This window comes from Mauremys mutica, chromosome 9 (genome assembly GCF_020497125.1).
Source record: "Mauremys mutica isolate MM-2020 ecotype Southern chromosome 9, ASM2049712v1, whole genome shotgun sequence".
Taxonomy (NCBI): Eukaryota; Metazoa; Chordata; order Testudines; family Geoemydidae; genus Mauremys; species Mauremys mutica.
The window spans coordinates 73549410-73574626 of record NC_059080.1 but is presented as its reverse complement, the minus strand read 5'-3'; the positions used below and the strand labels follow the sequence as shown (position 1 = coordinate 73574626).

At 39.7% G+C, this 25217-nt stretch overlaps 2 protein-coding genes across 3 annotated transcripts in view; one reads left to right on the top strand and one right to left on the bottom strand.

Annotated features, from left to right (window-relative positions):
* Positions 1 to 5549, top strand: part of PCOLCE2 (procollagen C-endopeptidase enhancer 2) — a 42515-nt gene extending 36966 nt beyond the window's left edge. The window contains exons 8-9 of the mRNA XM_045031593.1: positions 2827 to 2994; positions 4816 to 5549. Of these exons, the coding sequence (XP_044887528.1) occupies positions 2827 to 2994; positions 4816 to 4946 (299 nt within the window). The 3' untranslated portion in view covers positions 4947 to 5549. The remainder of the gene's footprint in view (positions 1 to 2826; positions 2995 to 4815) is intronic.
* A 4086-nt stretch (positions 5550 to 9635) lies between these two features.
* Positions 9636 to 25217, bottom strand: part of TRPC1 (transient receptor potential cation channel subfamily C member 1) — a 42270-nt gene continuing 26688 nt past the window's right edge. For both annotated transcript variants that reach the window (XM_045030959.1, XM_045030960.1), the window contains exons 9-13: positions 23865 to 24008; positions 19743 to 19918; positions 17748 to 17949; positions 16953 to 17147; positions 9636 to 12571 (exon numbers count right to left, since the gene is read on the bottom strand). In XM_045030959.1, the coding sequence (XP_044886894.1) occupies positions 12344 to 12571; positions 16953 to 17147; positions 17748 to 17949; positions 19743 to 19918; positions 23865 to 24008 (945 nt within the window). In that variant the 3' untranslated portion in view covers positions 9636 to 12343. The remainder of the gene's footprint in view (positions 12572 to 16952; positions 17148 to 17747; positions 17950 to 19742; positions 19919 to 23864; positions 24009 to 25217) is intronic.

Sequence of the window (25217 nt, the reverse complement as noted above, 5' to 3'; positions counted from 1 at the left end):
CCTCTGAAGCAGCTGCAGCCATGCCGCTCGGCCCCGCCCCCCAGAGCAGGCTGTGGCCGCGCTGCCCAGCCTGCCGGAGCAGCTCTAGCCAGGCCAGAGACATCCTCCCCTGGCCCTCCCCAGCTAAGGTGGGAAGGGATGGGATGAGGAGAGTGGGGGGGTCCCAGGCTAGGGATGGGGTCTTGTGGGGGGTGGTCACAGGGGTTACTCCCCTGACTCCCAGCTTCTCCCCCCTCCCCCCAAAAAAATTTCCCTACCAGTTGCTGTCTCGGTCTGTCAGAGTAAGCAGCTGGGGCACCAGGACACTTTGTTTACTTAGATTTACCCCCGTGCCTGCGGACGCTAGGGGTAAACAAACCATCTCGGCCCACCAGCAGCTTATCCTGATGGCCCGGGAGCCAGAGTTTGCTGACACCTGAATTATAGGGTCGGCTTATGAACGGGTTATAAAAAAATTCCATTTTTACTTATCCATCTGGGGGGGGGGTCAACTTATAAACAATGCATTTTATGATAGAGTATATACGGTAAATGGTGTTTTACTGTATTTGCACAGTACGATCAGTCAGTGACTTTGTTTAGTTACCTCCCGAGGTGATTCCCCCATGTTACTGTTGGAAGCCTCTTTTTAAATCTCACTCCCTTCTACTGCTATTGTTGTGGCCACCATCCTCCCTGCCAAAGAACGTTGCCCACAGTAGCCTTTCAAGCTTATCCAGTGAGCAGATTGCTAACTGTCTTTCCTCTAGTACAATGGGTGCAACTTTGTGCCACTTCACCATAGCAAAACAGCCCTAAAGAAACAGATTTGGGGGCCCTGGAAAAATCCCTTCACAGGTGGATCCTTAGATAGCATAGGGCCATAACATAATGTCTTATGCCATTTCCCTTCCTGTCTGCCGGCATAGAGAGGTGGCTGCTGGTGCAAATTAGAGAAGCCTTCAGGTTTCTCTCATTTGCCCTCAATGCAGATTGGCTCACGCTCAGAGGGACCTGAAAATGGGCGTAAGCCACGGTGTTTGCTCCCTTTATTGAGCCGTGCCAACAACTTGATCACAACCCATGATCTGGGGCAAAGGCTTTTTTGGCCATTGAGTGACACAATGCAGGGCACTTTCCTTCTATACCGTAGGGCAAGTGAACAGCTTTTAATACTTCACCCAGCTTCTGATGCCTTGAAGTTTGTTCCTCTTTAAAGTAAGAGTAAGATTACTGAAATGTTTGTATATGTGATCTAGGGTTTGAATTAATGCAGAAGTTTTTAATTTTGCTGGCTTTGACACCCTTGGAAAATAAGAGCAATTTCTTTTTTTATATGTATTGTATACCTGTAATATTTGGTAGCTGATCTTTTAGAAGTATGTTTTCTTAGTCTCCATTAATGTAATATCTATAGTGCTATTGTGATGAGACTTCCACCACATATAACTGCAAGAAGTTCTAAATTAAAACAATACATAATTTCACAAATGTTTGATCTGAACTGTTGGTTACACCAATGTTTAAACTATTCAGTCAGCATGTATTAGATAATTCAGGATCTATTTGAGCTCATTCGAAGGTGAACTGCAAAGGAGAAAAATAGTTGTACCGTTTATTGTTCCTTTCATAATTATGGACTAAAGTTTGCTTCTGCTTGTTTCTTTACATTAGGAATACTAGGTCTTGTCTCTTTCTTGCTGAGGGCTCTTCAGAGGATTAGAAAACAAGAGTTAGGATAGTGACTTTATGTAAGTTTAAATTTAAGTGGCAGTCTGTGAATTACTAAAGTCAGTGGAGTTCCATAAATATAAAAACAGTGTGAGATCAGAGTCAGACCCTAAAATGCACCATTGCCTTTTGACACTGAAGAAAACTGCAGTTCTGCTTTCAGCCTATTGTCATGTCACTATCCCACTCCATTTCTCCAGTCCTCCAAAGAGCTCTCAAGCAAAAACAGGGATGACAAGACCTGATATTTCTATTGGGGGAGGAAGGGGAAAAATCATCCAAAAGAATGTACTAAACTTTAGAGGTTGTCTTTATGTATCTTAAAGAGTAAATAAAAAGGGCACATTTTTCTTGCTTTGCAGTTCACCTTCTAAAGGAAAGTGTAGGTGTTTTGTGCAGCCTAGCAGTCTCACAATTCAAACAGCAGGTAGGAGGTTCTTACTATAAATATACTAAAATATGTCTGAAAATAAACAGGTTTGATTTTCTGTTTTTCAGAGATCCTACATACCCACAAGTTCTGTTGACATCAATGGGATCTGTGGGCGTTCAGCATCTCTGAAAAATCAGGTCAAATATTTTTTATTGGGCATGTGAGCTTAGTGGTGCCTCTTCCTTCTCAAAAAAGAGATATGGGCGATGCAGGAGCCCAGTGTAAGACAATTAAATGAGTAAGAATTTCCAACTGTTTTAAAAATCAGAAAGAAAAAATAAGGGTTAATAAAGTCTGACCTCCTGTGATACACAGGAAGTCAGACTAGATGATATGGTGGTGGGTCCCTTCTTAAACTCTATGATGTTAGTTATTTTTTTTAAATATCAAAACTTAGAACTGGATTTCCAGATTGTTGGTGTTTTCTGGAAACAGCTCAATTTTTGACAGACCTCAATATGACCACCAAAATGTACCTATAATGCGTGACCCATTTGAGGTGCTGGGCTTTTTGCAACGTTGCAGCTCTCATTTTGGTGGCTGATAATGTATTTCTGTTACCTTCTTACCCTTTAGAAATAAGCAAGAGTTAAAGGGACATCCATCAAGACTGACAGATCAAAAAATTTAACCTTCTATAAGAATAAACATGATACTGAAAACTAATATATTCTTTCTTCTAGTAATAACAGGAACTGTTATCACAGCAGTCACGCGGGGCGGCAGCTTACATGCAACAATATCAATCATAAATGTATATAAGGAAGGAAATTTAGCAATCCAGCAAGCAGGCAAGAATATGAGTGCCAAGATCATTGTTGTTTGTAAGCAGTGCCCTCTCATCAAGAGAGGTAAGTAAATGAGACAAATAACTGCTTTAGGTTTCTGTAAAACTTTGCTCACCATGGCTTCCATTTTCATAGCTCTTCTAACAATTTCAATTAGTCAGCTAACGTATCAGAATTATTAATTTCAAGAAAAAACTATCTAATGGTATAATGCATTTTTACAGTTGTTTTCAGAATCACTTGATCCAAATGACAGACTTCATAGATAAACATCTACTTGATTGTAAAAACCTCGGGAAAAGACTTTAAATCCGATACATATTGTAGGTGAAACAATTCTTACAGCTTCATTGATGCAGTGGTTCAGTATCATTATATGATTTTAATAAAATCAACAGGAACTTGTTTTGGTGTTCCCAAATAAAGCTTAACTGGATTTCAGTTTTGGATTTCGGTATTTGGGAGCCTGTTTTCACATGCAGTTATTTAGATAGGGAAAATGCAAACAGGTGAAACCTAAGAGTACTCAATACGACAACCAAGAGCACATTTGAAAGCACGATGACCTCTCCTCCTCCATAGCTGTTCTGTACTGATTTACCTAATACCTCCCTACCTCAACTATCTTACAGGCAGTCTAATAGTAACAAACCCACTCGATATCAAGTAACATCACTACAGCTGTACCAAACAAAATTCTGTATCAAGTATGTCAACCAAGGCAACAGCCAATAAAATGTAATCAAGTTGGCAAGTGTATTGTTATAAGAAATGCTTAGACAAGGTTTCATAGTAACAAGAAATTGAATGAGAATGGACCTCAACCCTGCCTCCTGAGTAAGCTGTAGTAAAAAGTAACCAAAAATGGAACCAGAACAGGGAAAATCAGAATAATTTAACCAGAGTATAAAGCAAAACACTCAGAATGCCACTGGTATTTCCAACAAGTATCCAAAATGGCCAGCACCGATGAAAAAATCCTAGTCAGAAATTAATTTTTGCGTTTATCTTTTGCTGCCTGGAATCTGGATATCTGGGAGATATAACAATATCCTTGATAGAGCAAACTGATTCCCTTTAAACAGACACAGTGGCGGATTAGCCACGGGACCATGCCCAGGGGCCCTCACCAACTGGGGGGGGGGCCCAGAAAAAGTCCGCCATCAGAGGTGGAAGCCCAGAGCCCCGGCCGCCGGGCAAGGGAAAGCCCCCATGCCCCAACCCCACTCCGCAGCAGCAACACTGGATGGGCAGGGAAATCCCCCCAGTGCCCTCCAATCCAATCCCCAGCAGAAGCTGCGGGATGGGTGAAGCCCCCGCAGCAGCCTCCAACCCCGTCAGAAGCCACTGCGTGGGGGAAGCCCAACCACCCCACACCCGTCACTGGCAGAAGCTGTGGGGCTGCAAGGGAAGCTCCCATACCCAACCCCGTTCTCCAGCCGAAGCGCCGGGCAGGTGGGGAGGGAGAAGCCCCAGTGCCCCGACCCTGGTCCCCCCGCAGAAGCGCAGGGGACAGCGGGGGAAGCCCCAGCACGTGGGTCCCTGCTGCAGCCCTGGGACTGGAGGATACTTGTGACAACTGGCTTTTAAAATCATATCTGTCAATGTATACAAGCTTATTAGACACATTTAAACTGGATGAGACACATTCTTCTCTAGGTAAGAATCAAACTAGCTGAGTTAGGACTTAAATTACATATGGTTGTTTTCAGAGGACAGATTGCCCAACTTGTCGTCAAAAACTTACTTTTTAACAGAAGGTGGGGGATGCACCTTGTATGCAATGTATGCAGCACTATGTAAACAGAGCCCACAAGAGTGGAACTATTCTTTCCAAGTTATGTTTAGAAAGAGATTTGTCTTACATCACCTTCCTTTCTGTAGGTCTAAACTACATCATCATGGGCCAGCTGGAAGAAGATGGCAGAGGTAAAGTCTTGCCCAACAACTTTATCATGAGTTTCAAGACTAAGAACCAAAAGATCCTGAACATCTTGAAAAACAAACGATGTTAAAATGTGAATCCTGTACTTGCATTCTGTCATCTCTTTGTAAGGAACAATTTTCATACAGTAAAAAAATCAGGAAGATAAAATTGACCATAACCAAAAAGATCGTCAGTTTACTGTCCCTTACATATAACCATGTAACTGGCACTGTCAATTACATAAATATATAGAGGAGAATAGATCCCTAATTTTAAACTGCAAAATTTGCAGGATAACCATCTGATCTGAAGCATACCAAATTCTGACTCCTTTGAAGCTGTTAATTTATACTTGTCTCAGAAGGATTTTTTTAGGAATGAGTTATGTGCAGATGTAAAATAAGAATAAGTGCAATATTTATAGTAATTCATTTTAACTTAGCTTTTTCTTCTAAAGTTGTTTTATTATATGGGTTCTTGCATTATTATCTATGCTTAATAAAATATTTTAAAACCTCACGATACACCAAGGAATTATCAAATTCTCCATGTATTTAGTGGGGCATGCTAAAAATAGAAAATCTCTGATCATTTACATGCTTGTGATGCTCTGGGACTGGCATAGCAAGAGTGGCACCACACTTTCTTATAGCGTTTACATTAAAGTCAATGGGAATTGGATTAGGGCTTTAAAAAATCTGAAACTACTACAATACAATGCTTTTATCTAGTGATGTTTTATCTACATTGTTTTATTTTTCAGTATTTCACAAATAAAAGCCAAATGATATTGTTAACCTTCACTACATAGGTAAGGGCTAGGAACCAGTCCAGGCCCACTGAACTACACCTGCAAACAGTATGCTTTCGTCTTTCATAGAATGGAAGACCAAGATTCAGAATGACACTCAGCTTAGTACTGGGGATGCAAATGGTAGTATAGATGTCCCCATAGGCTGATGTGAAAGAAAGAAGTGCTATAAAGTAAGAGTGATTCATTTTCTGTTAGACAGTATTCCCACATCATCAGCCTTTATACATAAAGGAAAGGAGATGACTGGCAGGGAGATGCTTGTGATATAACGCCAGTTACTGCTGTCAGTTCTGTCCGTTGCATCTTGTCTGATCTTCAAGTTAAAGTAGATGGAGGAATGTAGATTTCATTGAAACGTAATGGAGAAACTGAACAACAGGTCTGTGGAAGCCAGACAAACTGTTTTTATTTCTGGTTCTACAACTACACAAAGCCTGAACTTTGTCACTGACAAATTGTATGTGGTAATAGAAGCTCAGGCTTCCTTGGGTGCTTACGAAATTATCATCCTTTTCAATAAATACTGTCCAGAGGTCAGTTTATCCCGTGGATCCTCAGATTAAAAAGGTGACTTTAAACATAATCAAATAAAAAGAGAGACTTCTTAAAGAGACACCAATTTGAAAATCATGTTTCTAAAATGTTTCCCTCCCCACCACTGTTTGCATAATGGTAGTGCCTAAAGATGCCAACAGAGATGGACATCCTATTATACTAGGGATTGTACAGAACAAACACAATGAAAGTTCCTGCTCTGAAGAGTTAACACAGAAAAAGGGGGGAGGACATAGAGATGAAATGATTTACCCAGCAGTTCAATGGTAGAGCCAGCAATAGAACCCTGGTCTCCTGACTCCCCAGCCATTGCTCTACCCACTAAACCAAGCTGCCGCTGCCACTTTGAGGATCTTAAAGTGACATTTGTTTTCAAACCACATTTGTAATGCTCCAGTTTTACACTTAATTTTCAAATACTGGTTCATGTGTAGACTCTTTATGCATTCTGGTACTTGCACGCCTAGACAACAGCTTGGTGACACCTTTACACTCCTGCAGTGCTCTGGAAGCCATGTGTACTCTCCCCTACTTACAGGATGGGGAGAGAAGAGAACACAACTGTTCTAATCTCTGTGTTAGAGACTATGTAAATCAGTGGTGGGTAAACTACAGCCTGAGGGCTACATCCGGCCCTCCAGACATTTTAATCCGGCCCTTGTGCTCCTGCCAGAGAGCCGGGTTCGGGGCTTGGCCCGCTCCATATGGCTCCTGGAAGCAGTGGCATGTCCCCCCTGTGGCTCGTAGCCAAGGTTCCCTGCCAATGGGAGCTGTGGGGGTGGCACCTGTGGACCTGGCAGCGCACAGAGCTGCCTGACTGGCAGTCTCCATGTAGGAGCCGGAGAGGGGACATGCCACTGCTTCTGGGAGCTGCTTGAGATAAGCACCCCCCATAGTCTGCACCTGTGCCCCAACCCCCTGCCCCAGCCCTGATCCCCCTCCTGCCCTCCAAACCCCTCAGTCCCAGCCCAGAGCACCCTCCTGCATCCCAACTCCTCATCCCCAGCCCCACCCCAGAGCCTGCACCCCCAGCTGGAGCCCTTATGCCCCCTGCACCCCAACCCCAATTTTGGGATCATTCATGGCCTGCCATACAATTTCCATACCTAGATGTGGCCCTTGGGCCAAAAAGTTTGCCCACCCCCTGATGTAAATATTAGATATTACTTTGTTAATCACTGTTCACCAATGTATCCCCCAGCCTCACAACAGCCACTAACACATGGGTTCCTGGCTCACTTCCACAATAGATATTTTGGATGGCATCATCCCTGTACTGGTGGGTTGTTCTCCCCCCCCCCCCCAAATCACCAACATAGGCAGTTTGGTTGGTTTGTTTTTGGGGGGGGATGCTTTTCTATAGTAGCCAGGAGAGTCCAACAGCTTACTACAAATCTCTTCTCTCAACTCATGGCAGAGGGGGCTCCTGACCCAGCTACTATTCACATCCCCTCCTCATGAACTTCACAGCCTGAACATATCGCCTTATTCCCCAGGGCTTTTCTAGAAACAGCTTCTCTTGTCTTGCTGAGGAAGCCCTATTCTACATATATCCCTCATCCTGTTAAGGATTTTCTAAATACTAGTTTGAGATACTTTACCTGTCTCTCCCCCCGTTCACCCTAAAAAAAACCCAAAACACCCCCCAACCCCACTTATATTGGAGCAAAGTACAAAATTTTAAAAAGTAACAGACTGCTCAGGGGACAGTGATTCCAAATATAAATTTAGAAATAGTAAATTTGGCATGCAGTCACTTACATCTAGTCTGTGACAGACCAAACAGGACCAAAAGAAGATAACTAGCAGATACAAACTCTGAGAACCATTTTAGCTAGAAACAGAATGAAAGTCAAAAATCTCTGTTCTCGACCCTTTGCTAGAAATTATATTGGCATTAAGAAAGTGCTTGTTAAAAAGGAGAAGGGAATTTTCATGTACAGAATATAAAGGAGAAATTAGTTTGATCAAGACAAAGATAAATTTCCTATGAGACAAAATGACAACTCACTTGAAAGGAAAGAGATAAAAGAACCTGAAGAAGTCAGAATACCTCAACAGTCTCATTAGCAGAAACATTTGCTGCTGTCATGCTTTATATAGTATTGTAGTTTGTATGAAGAAATTCCTAAATCCTATAGCCAAATTAGCACTAATCAAGTTTCTTGCTGTATTCTTTTTATGTCAGTTGAGCGCATTTGTGCTGCAGTTGAGCCATGCAGACAAGTAGATGGAATCATGTGACAAGAAAAAATACTCAAGATTCTAAGTCAAGAGGCTGAAATAGCCACTAAATTAATTTCAGTAGAGAAAATACTCCTAATGTTGGTAACAGAAACCAAATAATCCATGGTAAAAGGTAAAGGCAAATCTACTAGACTAAAAGTCCTGTTAATACATCAGGTGAAAAAAATGTTTCCATGTGATCCCATCACTTGCATATTGAAGGTTTACATTCTAATTTCAGAAGCCATAGCATCATCTAGAAGAATGAATTACTAGACTTGCATAAGCTCTTGCCACTGAGCTGGTGAGAGTTATTTTCTCCTCAGAGAGGCACATTTCAGTCAGGTGTTTCCAGGCTTTTTAAATACAGATATTACCTAATGGACCAATAAATGTTTCTTGGATGAAGCCCAGAAAGTCTGAAAACCAAGTGTCATATCCATGCCAATTCCTTAACTGAAGATCCTTTCATCAACAAATCGGTTCAAGACTATGGCTTGAAAGGAGTCTGTAACATCAACTGCATTCTTGTGGCAGTATGAGAGAAACAGGTGTGATTTAACAGTAAGCTGTCAAGTAAGAAACAATCCATCAATCTCTTTCTTAAAAGCTTGAGAGACAGAAGTCTGAAGGATATGACCAGATTGAATATGCATCATAAATAATAAAGGTAATTTACTTGTCTCTACTTTACTTGTGCCCAAGAAGAAAGACATGAGGACCACAGCCATCTCCAAGTCCCAAATACAATGAACACACTAAAATGCATGTTGTGACTAAAGTACCATAGAGAATAAAACTCTGCTTTACAGGAACCTGAACCACACTTCTAGGTATATTTTATCCCATCTCAAGGGAGGGGGGTGGACTATATGACTTTATGACATCTCTTTCTGCCAACGTTTTTATGATTATAGACATGAAAATCTGAAGCAAAAGAAAAACTTTAGATTTTTTTTCCCCAACTCCAAAGAAATGCCTTTGCATAACATAGTTCTATAGTCTGTTGGGCAGGTAGAAGGAGAAAAGGGAATTACTGGCTTACAGACAAATAAAGGGAATGACGTGGAAATATTAACAGATGGGTATCTATAGCTTCCAGCCAACTTCCTTAAATTCCTAGGCTAACATATCTTGATGTGGTGTGTAATGCACTGGAAATGATAAGCTCGCTCCTAAATATTTCTTTCAAGTATATGTTTTTATTAATATCTAATACAACCATATTTTTCAATTTTTTTTCTTCCTTTCCTTTTTTGGAGTATATGACATAACATATACAGTGCACAGCTTTTATGTTTGGATTATATACTAACACCACTCAAGTCAAGAAATTGATCATCTTCTTGTCTTAGAACATAGTCATTCAAATTAAAAAGCTGATGGACAATTCAGAATCTCTCTACAGAAGGAGATCAAAAGGCCTGATGTTTAAATCCCACTTGGGATATGCATAATTCCATAGTACAGAAAATATATTACTTTTACAAGAAATATTTTATAAGAACTTCCTCAAAAGGGGGAACATTGACAAAAGCCCCATCTCTCTATCAGCCCCAGGATCAGTTATGGTTATAGGCCACTGTGGCTGCCTGCGCCTTTTGGCCTTAAAACTCACTAATTATCTGATATCCAACCCAGAATGTTAGGAGAGCACTGCCTCGACAGTATTACTGCCAAACAATCCTCTGTCATAAATGTGTGTTTTTCATATTAAAAAAAATACAGGAGTCTCACATTTTCTCAATTATAGTTTGTCAACTTGAATTATACACAAGCATATGAAGATATGGTACCCTCTATCACAGAAAGCTCACAAAGCCTTTACTTGCCATTGTAAGCAGAATAAAAGTCACAAATAATTATGATGTTTAATAATAATTCTGATACAAACACCTTACAGTTGGAAGCAGTAAATTCAGGAAGAACATAAAATATCAAGATCAATTTAAAATAGGATATGAAAAAAATCTCTCACAGGGTACATCCACACTGCAGCTGGGAGGGTACTTCTCAACACAAGTCGCTAGACATATGCCAGCTCTGCTCAAGCTAGTGTGCTAGAAATAGCTATGTAGCTGGGGTAGTGTGGGCAACAACTTGAGCTAGCTGCCTGAGTACAAACCTGCCTGGGCTCCCTGGATACATACTCGGATGGTTAGAAAAAGCCACAACCTGTGCTACCCACAGCTACGCTGCTACTTTTAGCAAGTCTCTCTACTGTTACTCCTGGGGGAATTGTGCGCCACTGGGCAATGCAGAATTTTGCAGAAATTCATGTTGTGTGTGCAGAATTTCCTTTCCCCCACATAAATGGGCTGCAGTGCTGCTGGTTGCCACTAGGGGCCGCTGGACCCGACAGAGCCCAGTTTTCACACATAGAGGATACTGCTGGGGGGGAGGGAGCTAGAGGGTTCCCAGCAGCTTCTATTCCCTGCACACCTTGAGAGGAGATGGCAGTGAGCATCAGGCTGTTTCTCCTTGGGTTCTGAGGAGTAAGGGAGCAGGTGTCTGGGTTGGGAGGAGCATCTCTGGGCTAAGGGGGGCCCTGCAGCTGGGCTCTGGGGACAGAAGGAGGCAGAGAAACAGGAACTGGATTGTTATAGGGGTTTCTTTAACTTTCTACTCCTGGGGGGAATTTTGTGTGTGTCTGTATTGTTACCAACATACTTGCTGATAGGTATTTTGAAATAAATTATCAAAATAATTGAAACTGACATCATTATGTAGTGTTATTTTGACAAATAAAATTAGCAGAATTTTAAAACGTGCGCAACATTTTTAATCTTTTATTGCAGAATTTTTAATACTTTTTTGGCGCAGAATTCGCCCAGGAGTACTATTGTGCTGGAAAACACATTCACAGCTGTGGTGTATACATACTCTAAAAGAGAGCCTTCTGAATGCACATCTTCCAATGTCCAGGCATAGTGTATGTTCTTACATAGAAATAATTGTACAGTATTTCCATTTGTTTTAATGGACATGAAATATTCAGCCTGGCAAACAAGTAACATTCATGCTCTAGACCGATATCTAATTCTTATTAAAAATTATGTTTTCCTATGCCAAAGAACAACTGTGTGTAATCCAGCTACACAAGGTTTTCTGAACACTACTCAAAATTAAGAGGCTAATTAAAAAATCCCAAATCCCAAGAGTTGCATATTGCAAATGTACACACAGGGTGCTACCTGAAAAATCTTAACATATTTTGAGAGGACATAACTATTTTAAACAGATCCATGAAAGTTCTGGAGATGGGTAGCTTACTTTGGCTCTATGTCCAGAGTTCAGCATCCACAGTACCCTGCAATTTTCAGGGAACAAATCACAAATTTCATTTCCCAATGTTTTACAGTTGTTAATATTCAGTCAACAGCATCATGTACAAAAACATTTTTGGAGTCATGCAGTCTTCTGCAACCTACTTTAAATCATATACTGGTTAAATTTCTATTACGAAAGCACCAGGTATATTTAAGTATTGTTAAGATCTCCATCTTTTCCCACAACTTGAAAAAACAGTAACCAAGAGGGACAAAACAGCAAATATAGGGGAAATAAATGCAACATGCCAGCTATGAAGACCCGAAGCCCAACAGCTAATGTGATCTGTCAAAATCCATATTTTGGGGAACATTTATTGTAAAATGCTATATACATATTTTACATACTGGTACATTACACACTTCAAGAGCTTAAAAGAACGACAGTTTTTGCATTCATTTCCGCATCTTTTGAACTTAGCTGAAACTCATGCAAATACATTTTCAAATTTAAGGTTGTGCAAAAAATTTGCTTTTCTATTTGGTCTGGCAACAGACTTAGGCCAACACTTTCAACTGTGAGTACCTAAAGTTAGACATGTTCCTTTTAAAATCTGGATCTTAGTTTCTTGGATAAAACATAGCATATTTAGATGTCCGAAAGCCAAGCAGATCCCTCATTTCATTTCGGAATTTTGATAAATCTTGCCGCAGTTCATTGAGATTTTCCACAGTTGCTTGATCCATGCTTTGCATCTTTTGTCTCATGGAGGTTAAGTAACGATGGACTAAACAACACATCACCTTTTGGTAATTCTCATCCCTCTTTTGCTTCAGATTTCTCCATTCCTTTAAACAAATATACAGGTTTACTAAACAAAAGGGATTTATTTTAATGTATTTATTTAATTTTTGAGCCCTGAAGCCTGTATACAATTGCACAGACAAATTGGAAATCTCTATGTACCAATTCTCAACTTGTGTACATGTATGTGACACTGTGTGCAGCCTTTTGAGATAAAAATGAGGCCTACAATGCCCAATTTGTGAAGCAGAAACGAAGGTCTTTTAATCTATCTGGCTTGGAAAAAGTTATACAGATGTACGAGATTTCCATCTAGTCATTAATAGTATTTCTGTACTTAAATGTATGTTCTGTACAGTCTTTCAATCTGGTTTGCTTGAAATATTTTTGGCTGCAAGAAGGAGCAGTAGCAATTAGTATACATAATTATAGGGTACATTAACTATGTTTATTTAAAGAAAATGTAAAACCAAAAAAATTAAGAGACTCCAGTGTTCCTTTTTTGGTTATTTATTTTGACATGTCATGTGACGTGTTTAAAATTAGTTGTCCCCCTCCCCACCTTCAGCATATTCTAACTGCACCATTTTCAAAATTATTACAAATTTCAATGCTGAAGAAAAAAGTGTTAATAGGTTTTACATCAAGCAGCAGGGCCATTAAATATTTGGTTAGCAGGTTTGGTTTTATTGAAACATGGAAAATTATGCCAGCCTTAATTAAAAACCTCAATTAAAATCTGAAATAATTTTTTTTTTGGTTCCTGTTCTGTGCTGACATTTATATTTTGGATTCACAGGCTAACAGAGATTAAGGCCAGAAGGAACCATTAGATCATCTGGTCTGATTTTCTCTATATCACAGGCCATTATATTTCACCCAGTTACCCCATCTTGAGTTTAACAACTTGTGTTTGACTAAAGCATCATCTAGAAAGACATCAAATCTTGATTTGAAGACATAATCCACCACTTCTCTTGGTAGTTCGTTCCAAAGGTTAAGCACTCTCAAATTAGAAATGAGGAACACATTTTAAAACAATGAATTTTCTGGCTTCAGCTTCCAGCTATCACTGGTTCTTATCATGCCTTTTCCCGCTAGATTAAATAAGCCTTTAGTATCCCATATTTTCTCCCTGTGAAGATACTTATATGCTGTAATCAAGTCAATCTTCTTTCTGATAAACTACACAGATTGAGATCTTTAAATCTCTCATTGTTGTAGGGCATTTTCTCCAGCCTTGTAATCATTTTTGTGGTGCTTGTCTGCACCCTCTTCAATATTTCAACATCCTTTTTAAAATGCAGGCACCAGAACTGTTACATGGTATTCTATTATTGATCTCACCGATCCCATATACGGAGATAAAAATCACCTCCCTACGCCAGCTGACTACTTCCCTATTTATACATCCAAAGATCACATTAGCTCTTTTTTGTCACAGGGTACGTCTACACTACGGGATTATTCCGAATTTACATAAACCGGTTTAACAAAACAGATTGTATAAAATCGAGTGTGCGCGGCCACACTAAACACATTAAATCGGTGGTGTGCGTCCACGGTCCGAGGCTAGCGTCGATTTCTGGAGCATTGCACTGTGGGTAGCTATTCCGTAGCTATCCCATAGTTCCCGCAGCCTCCCCCGCCCCTTTGAATTTCCGGGTTGAGATCCCAGTGCCTGATGCGGCAAAAATCATTGTCGCGGGTGGTTCTGGGTAAATGTCGTCAGTCACTCCTTCCGCTGGGAAAGCAACGGCAGACATGCCTTTTTTCCCTGGATTGCCCTGGAAGATGCCATAGCATGGCAATCATGGAGCCTGTTTCGCCTTTTGTGACTGTCACCGTATGTGTACTAGATGCCGCTCACAGAGGCGATTCAGCAGCGCTACACAGCAACATGCTTTTGCTTTTGCATGATAGCAGAGATGGTTATCAGCCATATTGTACCATCTACCATACCATAAATTGGTAATAAGATGATCGTGGCTACCAGTCCTTTTGCACTGTGCCATTTGCTGCTGTCATAAGTGCCCCTGGCTGCTCTTAGCCAGGGGCGCAAAAGCCAAAATTGGGAATGACTCCCTGAGTCAATCCCTCCTTTTTGGTATCTAAAAATAGAATCAGTCCTGCCTAGAATATGGGCAAGTGTACTAGAGAACCACTGTATCAGAGAACCAGAGAGCACAGCTGCTCTGTGTCAGATCCTGCAGAAATTATGAGCTGTATTCTATTCACAGGGGGTGCTCCTGCAACAACCCCACCTGTTGATTCCGTTCTTCCCTCAGCCTTCCTGGGCTACTGTAGCATTGTCCCCCCACTTGTGTGATGAAGTAATAAAGAATGCAGGAATAAGACACAGTGACTTGTTAGTGAGATATGAGTGGAAGGCAGCCTCCAGCTGCTATGATAGTCCAGACAGGACAGTAAGGAGTGTGTAGGAGAGGAGCCCAGCATCCCTCTGCTAGTTCAGGGGCAATTGAATCTTTTCTTTACACATGAAGGGTGGGGGCTGATGGAGCTCAGCCCCCTGTTGCTATGATGACGATGGTTATCAGCCATATTGTACCATCTACCAGGAAAAATTAGGGCCAGGCGCCCTTGATCGACCTAACAGATGCTAGTCAGCATGGTTACCAGTCCTTTTGCACTGCCCCATGTGCCAATAGGCTGATGATGAGGACGGATACCAGTCGTTTTGTACCATCAGCCATCCATAGCGTGGGGGGAGCAAGGATGTTGGTGTTGAGTGCTGCACCATCGCGTCTATCTGCAGCATTCAGTAAAGATAGGGTGACATGTAAAAGAGTCAAGAGAGGATTGTTTTCCCTTTCACTTCTGGGGGTGGGTGGGGGGGTGCGTAAATTGCCTAGCTATGCCCTGACCCACCGCAGACACTGTTTTTGACCCTAGAAGCATTTGGAGCTCAGCCAAGAATGCAAATGCTTTTCAGAAACTGCAGGAACTGTGGGATAGCTTGAGTCCTCCAGTCCATGAGCGTCCATTTGATTCTTTGGCTTTCCGTTACGCTTGTCACGCAGCAGTGCGCTGAGTCCCTGCTATGGCATCTGTCTGGAGATATTTAAAAAATGATTTTGAGCGCTGATAGAACAGATTTGCCTGCCCTTACAGCGATCACGTCCGCATCGTCCATGCGGGAGCTCTTTATTTTGATTTTTAACTGCATCACCACCCGTGCTGATCGGAGCTCCACGCTGGGCAAACAGGAAATATTCAAAAGTTCGCGGGGCTTTTCCTGTCTACCTGGCCACTGCATCCGAGTTCAGATTGCTGTCCAGAGCGGTCAGTAGTGCACTGTGGGATACCGCCCGGAGGCCAATACCGTCGATCTGCTGCCAGACTAACCCCAATCCGATATGGTAATACCGATATTAGCGCTACTCCTCTCGTTAGGGAGGAGTACAGAAACCGGTTTAAAGAGCCCTTTATACCGATATAAAGGGCCTCTTAGTGTGGACGGGTGTGGCGTTAAATCGGTTTTACGCTCCTAAAACCGGTTTAAACGTGTAGTGTAGACCAGGCTACAGTATCACACTGGAGCTCATGTTGAGTTGCTTGTCCAACAGGACCCTTAAATCCTTTACATAATCACTGCATTCCAGAATTTACAGTCCCCTGTTCTACAGGTATGGCCTGCATTATTTGCTCCTGGGTGTATAACTTTGTATTGGCTGTATTTAAAACACATTTTGTCTGAATGAGCCCAGGTTACCAAGCAATCCCAATCGCTCTGTATGATTGGCCTGTTGTCATCATTATTTACCACTCAACCAATCTTTGTGTCAGCCACCAATTTTCTCAGCAGTGATTTTATATTTACTTCCAGATTATTGACAAAAATGCTGAATAGCATCAGGCTTCTTACTGATCACTACAGAACCCCCCTACATCCTCCCCCTGCCTCCCCACATTTGATAAGGATTCCCCACTGACAACTATGTTTTGAGCTGCATCAGTTAGCCAGTTCTTATTTCATTTAATGTGGGCTCTGCAGATATTGTATAGTGCTAATTTTTAATCAGTGTGTCATGCGGTACTACATCAAAGATCTTACATAAATATATTACATTTACTCAGTTACTTTCATCAGCTAAACTTATCTCTTCAAAGAATTACATCAGGTTTGTTTGATAAGAACTATTTTCCATAAAAATCATGTTGATGGGCAATTATATTCTTACTCTTTAATTCTTCATCAACTGAATTCCCTATCAGCTTAACCATTATTTTGAATATAACTAAGACTATACTTAGAATATATTATTGTGATTTATTTATGATACCACCCACAGCATGATAGGAACTTCCAGAGTAGACAAAAAGATAAATTCTCTTAGGTTCATTTTAGCAAGGAATATTTGTATGATTGTTAACATACACTTAACTTTCCAGACAATTTCTTACCTTTAGGCTATTCTGACGTTTGACTTTGCCAGTCGAAGTATGAGAGCCGATCCATTTACTAAGACTGTTGAAGAGATAGCAGATAGTCTTGGGAGAGGGAATGACATTGAAAGGTGGAGGTAGTGTGCATTTATCATCAAAGTAGCTAAGCCAAAGCTTGGCACGAGCAAATTTCCATTCTTTGTCTTCATGATTCTAAAATATCAGAAATTTTAAGGTAAGTGGTAAAATGAACAAGAGAGTCTGCAAAAAATATGTAATGTTATGAGAATTTATGTTAGTAACTTTATGTGGTTTACATTTTCCAGTACCTTAAACACTAACAATGAATAAATTCACCAATATAGGCTATGGCATAAAAAAAGTCAACTATTAGTGTGTATAACTCACATGTTAAATGCACTTTAAAGAAATATCTAAAATAAGCAAAAGCTTCAATGAACTGACAAAAACTGATTCTATACTCAGATGCCATTAGACTTAATCTTTAATTCCCACATGTCCACACTTTAAACATTTTAACACTACAATACTTTGATACAATTAAAACAGGGAAAATAAACAAGCCAAACATTCTAGTCTGATCTCTGCCATTCAGTTCATGACCCTACAAATACTTATGCATGTGAACTCATAGAAACTACTTGCGTGCATAAAGTTACTCATGAATGTGTTTCCACAATCAGGTATTAGACCAGAATCCTCAGTGTAAAGACTAACACTCTCTTGTACAGCACCAAGAACATTGCTGACACTTTGACTTAAAAAATAATATATAATAATTAATTTACTTACTGCTATCAGCTGAAAGCTTTTATGAAGCATCGCCACTAAGAGCTTGGTAAGGACAATCACAACCACTACGTTGTAGGTACCAACAATAACAGCGCCCACAAAAGACTGCAATTCTTCACCGTAGCTAAATCTAGTGACAAAGATTGCTACATGTGCTAGGGAGAATATGTACCAGAACAGAGCAAAGCAGGTGCCAATAAACCTACAAAAACAAAATAATCTATGGTTAGATCACATATTAAAAAACCTTCACACAAATGTAAAAGAAATTAACATGTGAATTCAATTATTCAGCATGAACTGCCAGCCTCATTCAATTATTACTAATTAAGGGCCAGACGGATACCGTTGTTTATGTTGAATAGTTCTTTACATCATAAGCAGTCCCACTTAAATCAGCAGGGCTACTTATAGAGTAAGGATCTACAGACTTGTCAGTAAGGGTATCACAATCTGGCCCTAACTGGTGATATATCAGAGCCTCTCTTTCCATTTCATTTCATTACATTTAAAATAGTAGTTTTCCCTAGAATACTTTTTGTCTCAACCCTTCCTCTCCAAAAAAACAAAACAAAAAACAGACAATATCTAGATGCAACATTGGCTTAATCCAATGCCAAACACAGTGACTATAAAGACTCTCATTGACTTTACTGAATTTTGGATCACGTCCTATGTGAGTGAGGTTCAGTATTTAATGGTAACTGATCAACATAATAACATGAGACACTACCAGTGAAGAAGTTATAGTTCTCCCAGAGAGACAGTTACCAAGTAATTCAACTTTACAATCTCAGTGGACGCATATGAAACATTTTTATTATCTGCAGAACACTGAGTTTATAAGCCATACTGTAGTATATATCTTCAAGGCACTTTGATTTCAACTTAATGTCCAGCTGCAACAGAGACACTTCACAATATATTAAAATACAATGAACCTCAAATTTCTTATCACTACAGTTTAAACAGGTATAGTTTAGGAAAAAACAAACATTTTTGAGTCTTTATAGTTCATCTTGAAGTTGTTAATGTAGGAAGGAACATATGGATCAACCCACAGTGTGCAATTTTTCTGCTTATTAGAATTCCTTATGAAAAAATTGTCACTGTGCATACACTCCCAAATTCAATGTCTCTGTCATTCTACAATTTAAAAAATACCAAAGCACTCCAATCTATATCATTATTTTAACAGCCTTCAAAAAAATTTTAAAGACATCTTTAGCTGATTGAAATGGAAGAAAGTATCTGTAAACTGAAACTTTTCTATGTTTCTTCTTTTACAATTTTGTACTTACAAGCATAAAAACCAATTGTAGTAGGCAGCATGGTAGGTTAGCATAGTAGCTTTTCATCACTTGATATCCAAATACTAATCCAATAAGTACAGCAAAGCTCGTGTAATAACAGCACTTCTTTGCTCAAGTTGGTGCTATTAACTCCTCACTTCATATGCATTAAATTTGTTTACCCTGCTAAGCTTACCTAGGGTAGGTCTTGTAGGCCATTTTTTATCCCAGTACTAGTTTTTAATATCAGAGAAAATGGAATTTCATAATGGATTGTTAGGAATCACGATACTCCACAGACTGCCTGCACTGTAACAACAGCGTACTAGTACTGTTATATACTATAAGTGGGAGTAGCCACATTATATCTTTTTTTATTACAAGTGTGGACAGGAGGAAACAGTTTAATTGTGTTAGGGAATGGCATTTTAGCCTCATAGGCTGAGTCTACGCTGTGGTTTTTGAGAGATTCAAACCACTCACGTTATACTGGTGAATAGACTTGATCCTTGTGTTTCTACCGGTGTGTTATCTATCCTTACTTAGAGACCTGTCAATAAATCAATGTTCAGTTGATACCATTGGTGGAGCTGCAACTATGGTGAATCCAGGTCATAATTTTCCAGTATACATACACCACTCAGGTAAACGACCTGCAGCAGATTTTTTAAATTAATATTTTATTTAACATTCTAAAACTCACGAATGGAATGTGTCATTGCTTTGCTGTTCACAGAAGATCCCTGCACAGTCCTTGTCTTCATTTACAGTAAATCCTTTGTCATACAGTTGGGTCAATCCAATTGTGAATGAGAACAAGACAAGAAGGAACATTCCTAGGAATTTTCCAAAGTCTTGCAACATCTGCCCCATTGAAATCTGTGGAACAGATTACCAATTTCCATTAACAATGAAATAATAACTTATCAAATATTCCTTCACTCAGTCCCTACCAGAAAAAATATTGTGAATACTACATTTTTTAATTTAATGTCAATACCATTGTATCAGAATTCAGGACTGTAGCCAAGAATAGACAATATCAGGTATATTTAGGATATAGAGATGAAATAAATATTTTTTAACATTGTAACACATAGCTAACAGGCCTGTAAGATATTAGGCTTAGACAAACAAGGCCTCAGGCCTAAAAAAAGGCAGATTTGAGTAGCTATCTGAGGAGTAGTTTAAATCATTTTTCAAAACAAGTTAAATTGGTACATTTTTCCAGGATAGATAAGGTCTAAGTGCATTATTAGGTCTATGTAAAAATGTATGACATTTAAACAAACATACAGTATGGGCTGTTTCCCACATTTAAGTTCTACAAAGTTATTCCACCATCTAATATTTACAGCACATATGATGGCCCTTACATCATGGGGTATGTGAGCTCTAAAACAGATTTAACCCTAATCCCTGAGTCACTATGAATACACACGGCAGACAGACACAACTGACTTGCTCCAGAAACTCTTCAACATTAACAACCTCCCTCAGAACACCATCTTTGTCTCCCTATACACCAATATGCCTCACAACGACGGAATCGTTGTCTGCGTCAAATATCTACAATACAATGGACAGCACTCAGATATCCACCCCAAACTCATTGCTAAACTCATCCATTTTATCCTAATCCATAACAATTTTATATAACAACAAACACTTTGTTCAAGCCATGGAAACAGCCCTGGATACTAGGATGGCTCCCCAATATGCCAACCTCTTCACTGGCTAACTTAAGGAGAAATTTCTGGACAAATGTACCATGAAACCAATGATACCCCTGCGACACATCAATGATAGTCTGTCCAGGGGATCAAAATATCTAAACTCCTCATAGATTTCCACCACAACTTCAACAACCACCATGTGTCCATTAAATTCTCCCTAGAACAGTCCCACACCAGCATCAACTTCCTGGAAATCACAATAAGGTGCAACAGTATAACCCTACAGACAACTATATACAAAAAACCAACAGATCACAATACTTACCTTCACAGATCGAATTACCACTCCGAACACACCAAGAAATCGGTTATCTACAGCCAGGCCTATTGATACCACAGAATATGCTCCAAGAAAAAAAAAAAAGTTAGAAACACACTTAAAACCACCTTCACCAAACAAGGACACTCCACCAGAGAAGCATATCGCATCATGTAATGAGCTACCCAAATATCCCAACAGAATCTGCTTCAATACAGAAATAAAACCCCTTCTGACAGCACACCCCCTAATTGTCACCTACCATCCCACTCTGGAACCTATGTGGAACATAATTAACCAATTACAACCCACACAATGGAGACCACATCCTCAAATAAATCTTTCCCGAGTCCCCCTCTTCTGGCCTTCAAACTCCTCCCCAACCTCACCATCAGAAGAAAGCTCCAGACGAGGACCCACCAACTCAAAGTGGCACCACGTCCTGCCATAACAACAGATGCAATACCTGCAGATATATCTCCACTACTATGATGAGCAATACCTTCCACAATACCTTTCAAGATCCATGGGCCCTACACATGTGGTTTACCTCATCCACTGCACTAAATGCTCCAACAACAACTACATGGGTGAAAACAGACAATCCTTACGCTCTCAAATGAACTCACACAGAAAAACGATAAAAGACAAAAACACCATAATCACCCATGGGTGACCATTTTTCACAAAATGATTACTCCATATCTGACTTCTCAGTCTTCGCCCTCAAAAGAAACCTGCACAACACCTTCAAAAGACAAGCCTGTAAGCTTCAATATATAACTTCACTAGACACTAAAAATCCTGGTCTTAATAAGCCATAATTCTAGTGTCTTTATTACGACAATCTATAGCCCACTAACCCCCGTTTTTGTCCTAGGATTGCAGGGTGTTAACGGGCCACTTCACCTTGAATGATCCATTAGAATATGTGTTAACTACTTATGCTACATAATCTGTTCCAGTTTCTATTTAGCTGTGACACTCTGAGTACCTTTCCCAGACCTGAAGACAAGATCTGTGTAGCATAAAAGCTTTTCTCTATCACCAACAGAAGTTAGTCTAATAAAGCTCAGTGGTTTAAGCATTGGCCTGCTAAACCCAGGGTTGTGAGTTCAATCCTTGAGGTGGCCATTTAGGGATTTGGGGATTTAGTTAGGGGTTGGTCCTGCTTTGAGCAGGTGGTTGGACTAGATGACCTCCTGAGGTCCCTTCCAACCCTGATATTCTATGAAAAATATTATCTCACCCACCTTCTCTCTAATATCTGGGGACCAAAACAGCTATAATACCACGGAAAGACAGACAGACGAGCCATCATATGTGCTGCACTGTGGTCCACTGTGTTCTAAAGAGAGTGATTTTAGTTTTACTTCCATGCAGCTTTCTTGTTTTGGGGGCATGATATATATATTGGATCCAGAGAGTACACTGCTATTTTATAGGATGTATACATCTTTGGACTATATGAAAAGGAAGGGATCTCTGTACCAAGCTGTGATCTAGGACAGAGAGTAAGAGCGGTCAGATTTAGTATTTCCTTAAATTTCATAAATTTTCATCCTTTCAACACAAGTTACAAAACCCAGCAAAACAAAATTATGCCCCCAAAACATAAAAGGTGCATGGAAGTTTAAAAAAACAAAAAACACTTTCTTCAGAGTACAGTGGACCAGGCAACTAGTACACAGATCAAATACCTGTTACTCTAACTATAGTCACACTATATCTTTCCAAGTGTTTATAATTTGTAGACAACTTGAAAGCTGAAAATGTTATTATACAAAACCAAATTTTGTAAAAAGCTCTTTTTAATATATCTAGTATTAATAAACTTATAATTGACTTTTTTCTTAAAATAGGTTTCATAGGCCAACATGTAAAATGATTCAGTACTTAAAATATCTCTAACAGCCAACAGAACACAGTAGCTTCCCTTCATTTTTCACTGTTGGGGTGTCATACCATGTTTAATTACTACTATTTGAACTTGTGACCTACTTTTGGAAAATACTTTAAGAGTTGTTGCTCAAGTTGTACTGGTCAACAGTAATAACAAGATTCAGTGTGCAACTGAATAGGGTGACTGTTGACTATTTTTGTTTACTCAGAATTTTGACTTCACTACATAGCTGCCTAATAAAAATACATAAGAAAGATGTAGTACATAAACAGGTATGTTAAACAGCAAAGCTCTTTAAAATGTAGGAGATACTTTAATGTTCAGTGTATTTGTACTATAAACATAATACTCTTACTTTACCATCAATATGTTAAGTAGCTGCCTGAAAGTATGCAAATGCTTTTTCATTGTGTGAGCACGTGTGTGGGGGGAAGAAAAATGAGAAAAATAAAAAGAAAAGTGGCAAAGTAACTGAGATACAGAACCATAGCTAGAGCGAGACAAAGGCAAGAGAAAATAACTGTTTGGGAAGATTATAAAAAGAGGCAGTTAACAATCGGCTACAAAACAAATATTCTTTCTAAAGTAACTTCTATGTTGAATTTTTTTAAAAATTCAAGATGTGAATTTTCTATTACTTCTCCTTTTCAGAGCACAATTAAGGGGCTACATTTTAATACAGAGCTAAAATAAATCTGTTAAAAGAATGTTGGGTTGCAAAGTCAAGCACCCTAAAGTTCGGAAATGCCAGATTTGAATGCTCAATCTTAAGTTTGCCTGCCCACCACCACTTGTGTCCATCCTGTACCCTGAATGAGGGAGGAGAATATGGAAAAACTAGTATATGATCATGCAATTAATGACTATATCAAAATACATATGTATAAGTTCAAGTCTAGCATTTTCTCTGACAGCAATATTATTTACCTGAAGTGGTCCTAGGATAGAACTGGTTGTATACATGAAGAAGAGTCGAAGGTAACTAAGAACATTAGCAAAAGCAAAGAGACCTTCTGCCACCAGCGTAGGATGGTATGCATCCCAGTCCTTTCTATCAGCAAAATCATGGAACTAGAGTTTCAAAAGAAAAAGCTGAAGTTACTTACATTATTAAAACAAACAAACAAACAAAAAGAATCTATCACAAGTGTGATTCAAAGGTATTCTACAATAAATGGTGAGTTTGCCTTCAGACAATGCATCCTATATAGTTAAAACAACATTTCACACAGATACAAGCCAGAGTGGTTAGTAGATAGGGCACTGAACTGGGAGTCAGGTGACTTAGGTTCAATTCAAGGCTCTGCCACTCACCTATACTGTGTGAGCTTGGGAAAGTCACTTCTCTGGGTGTTGTTTTCCTTCCTACTCTGTATTACCTATTTAAGTTGTAAACTCTTTAAAATAGGGACTCTCACTACTGTATGAACAGCACCTACCACACGGGGCCCTGATATAGGCACTACCGTCAAACAAATAACGATAAGCAAAAAAATACTGTAAGAGACAGAACAAACCAACATATGTAATGATGACAGACTTGCAGGTCTTAACCAATTTTGGAAGGGGAGAGGACTCAGAGATAATGGTTCCTTTAGAATGATGGATGTCTTATGAGTATACACACACTTCTACCCTTCACACATCTGATATCTGCCACTCTCAAGAGGTCACACTTGAGAAATCATAAGCAGTAAGTAACAGATCAAAAGAGAGAGAGGGCAGGAATGAGCATACATAATACTGGCATTCATTATTTAATGGCAGGCCATAAGACTATGGTATGGCAGAAAGCTGCATCTGCAGACAGGAGCATATTTGGCCCAAATGATAGCAATCAGTCCAGGATTACTTGTACTGAAAGATGATGGAATGCACCAGTGATCAAAGAGCTGCCCTACAGATTTCTTTATGCTCTGTTTCCTTCTGTCCATGATGTGAAGAATGCTCTGACTGAATGAGCTTTTGAGTCTTGAGGAGGAATTTTGCCAGAAGAAAAGTAAGTAGTCTAATGGCCAATTTGATCTATCAGGAAGGTTTCTTTTATGACAGCCAAGCAGAGGTAACAGCACAAGTTTATTTCCAACCCCAAGATCTTCCTAGATAATACTTTAAAAAAAAAACCTCAGCATAAGGACCTCAAAAGCAACAAAAAGTTTTGGAAGAGGTTCAGGTTTTGGTGAAAGGGATGATAATGCAGAACAGTGCTACAGCTCAAAACCAGAATTTCTGATGCAGTATTCTGACCTATGTAACTAGTGAGAATTGACTAAATGGTTG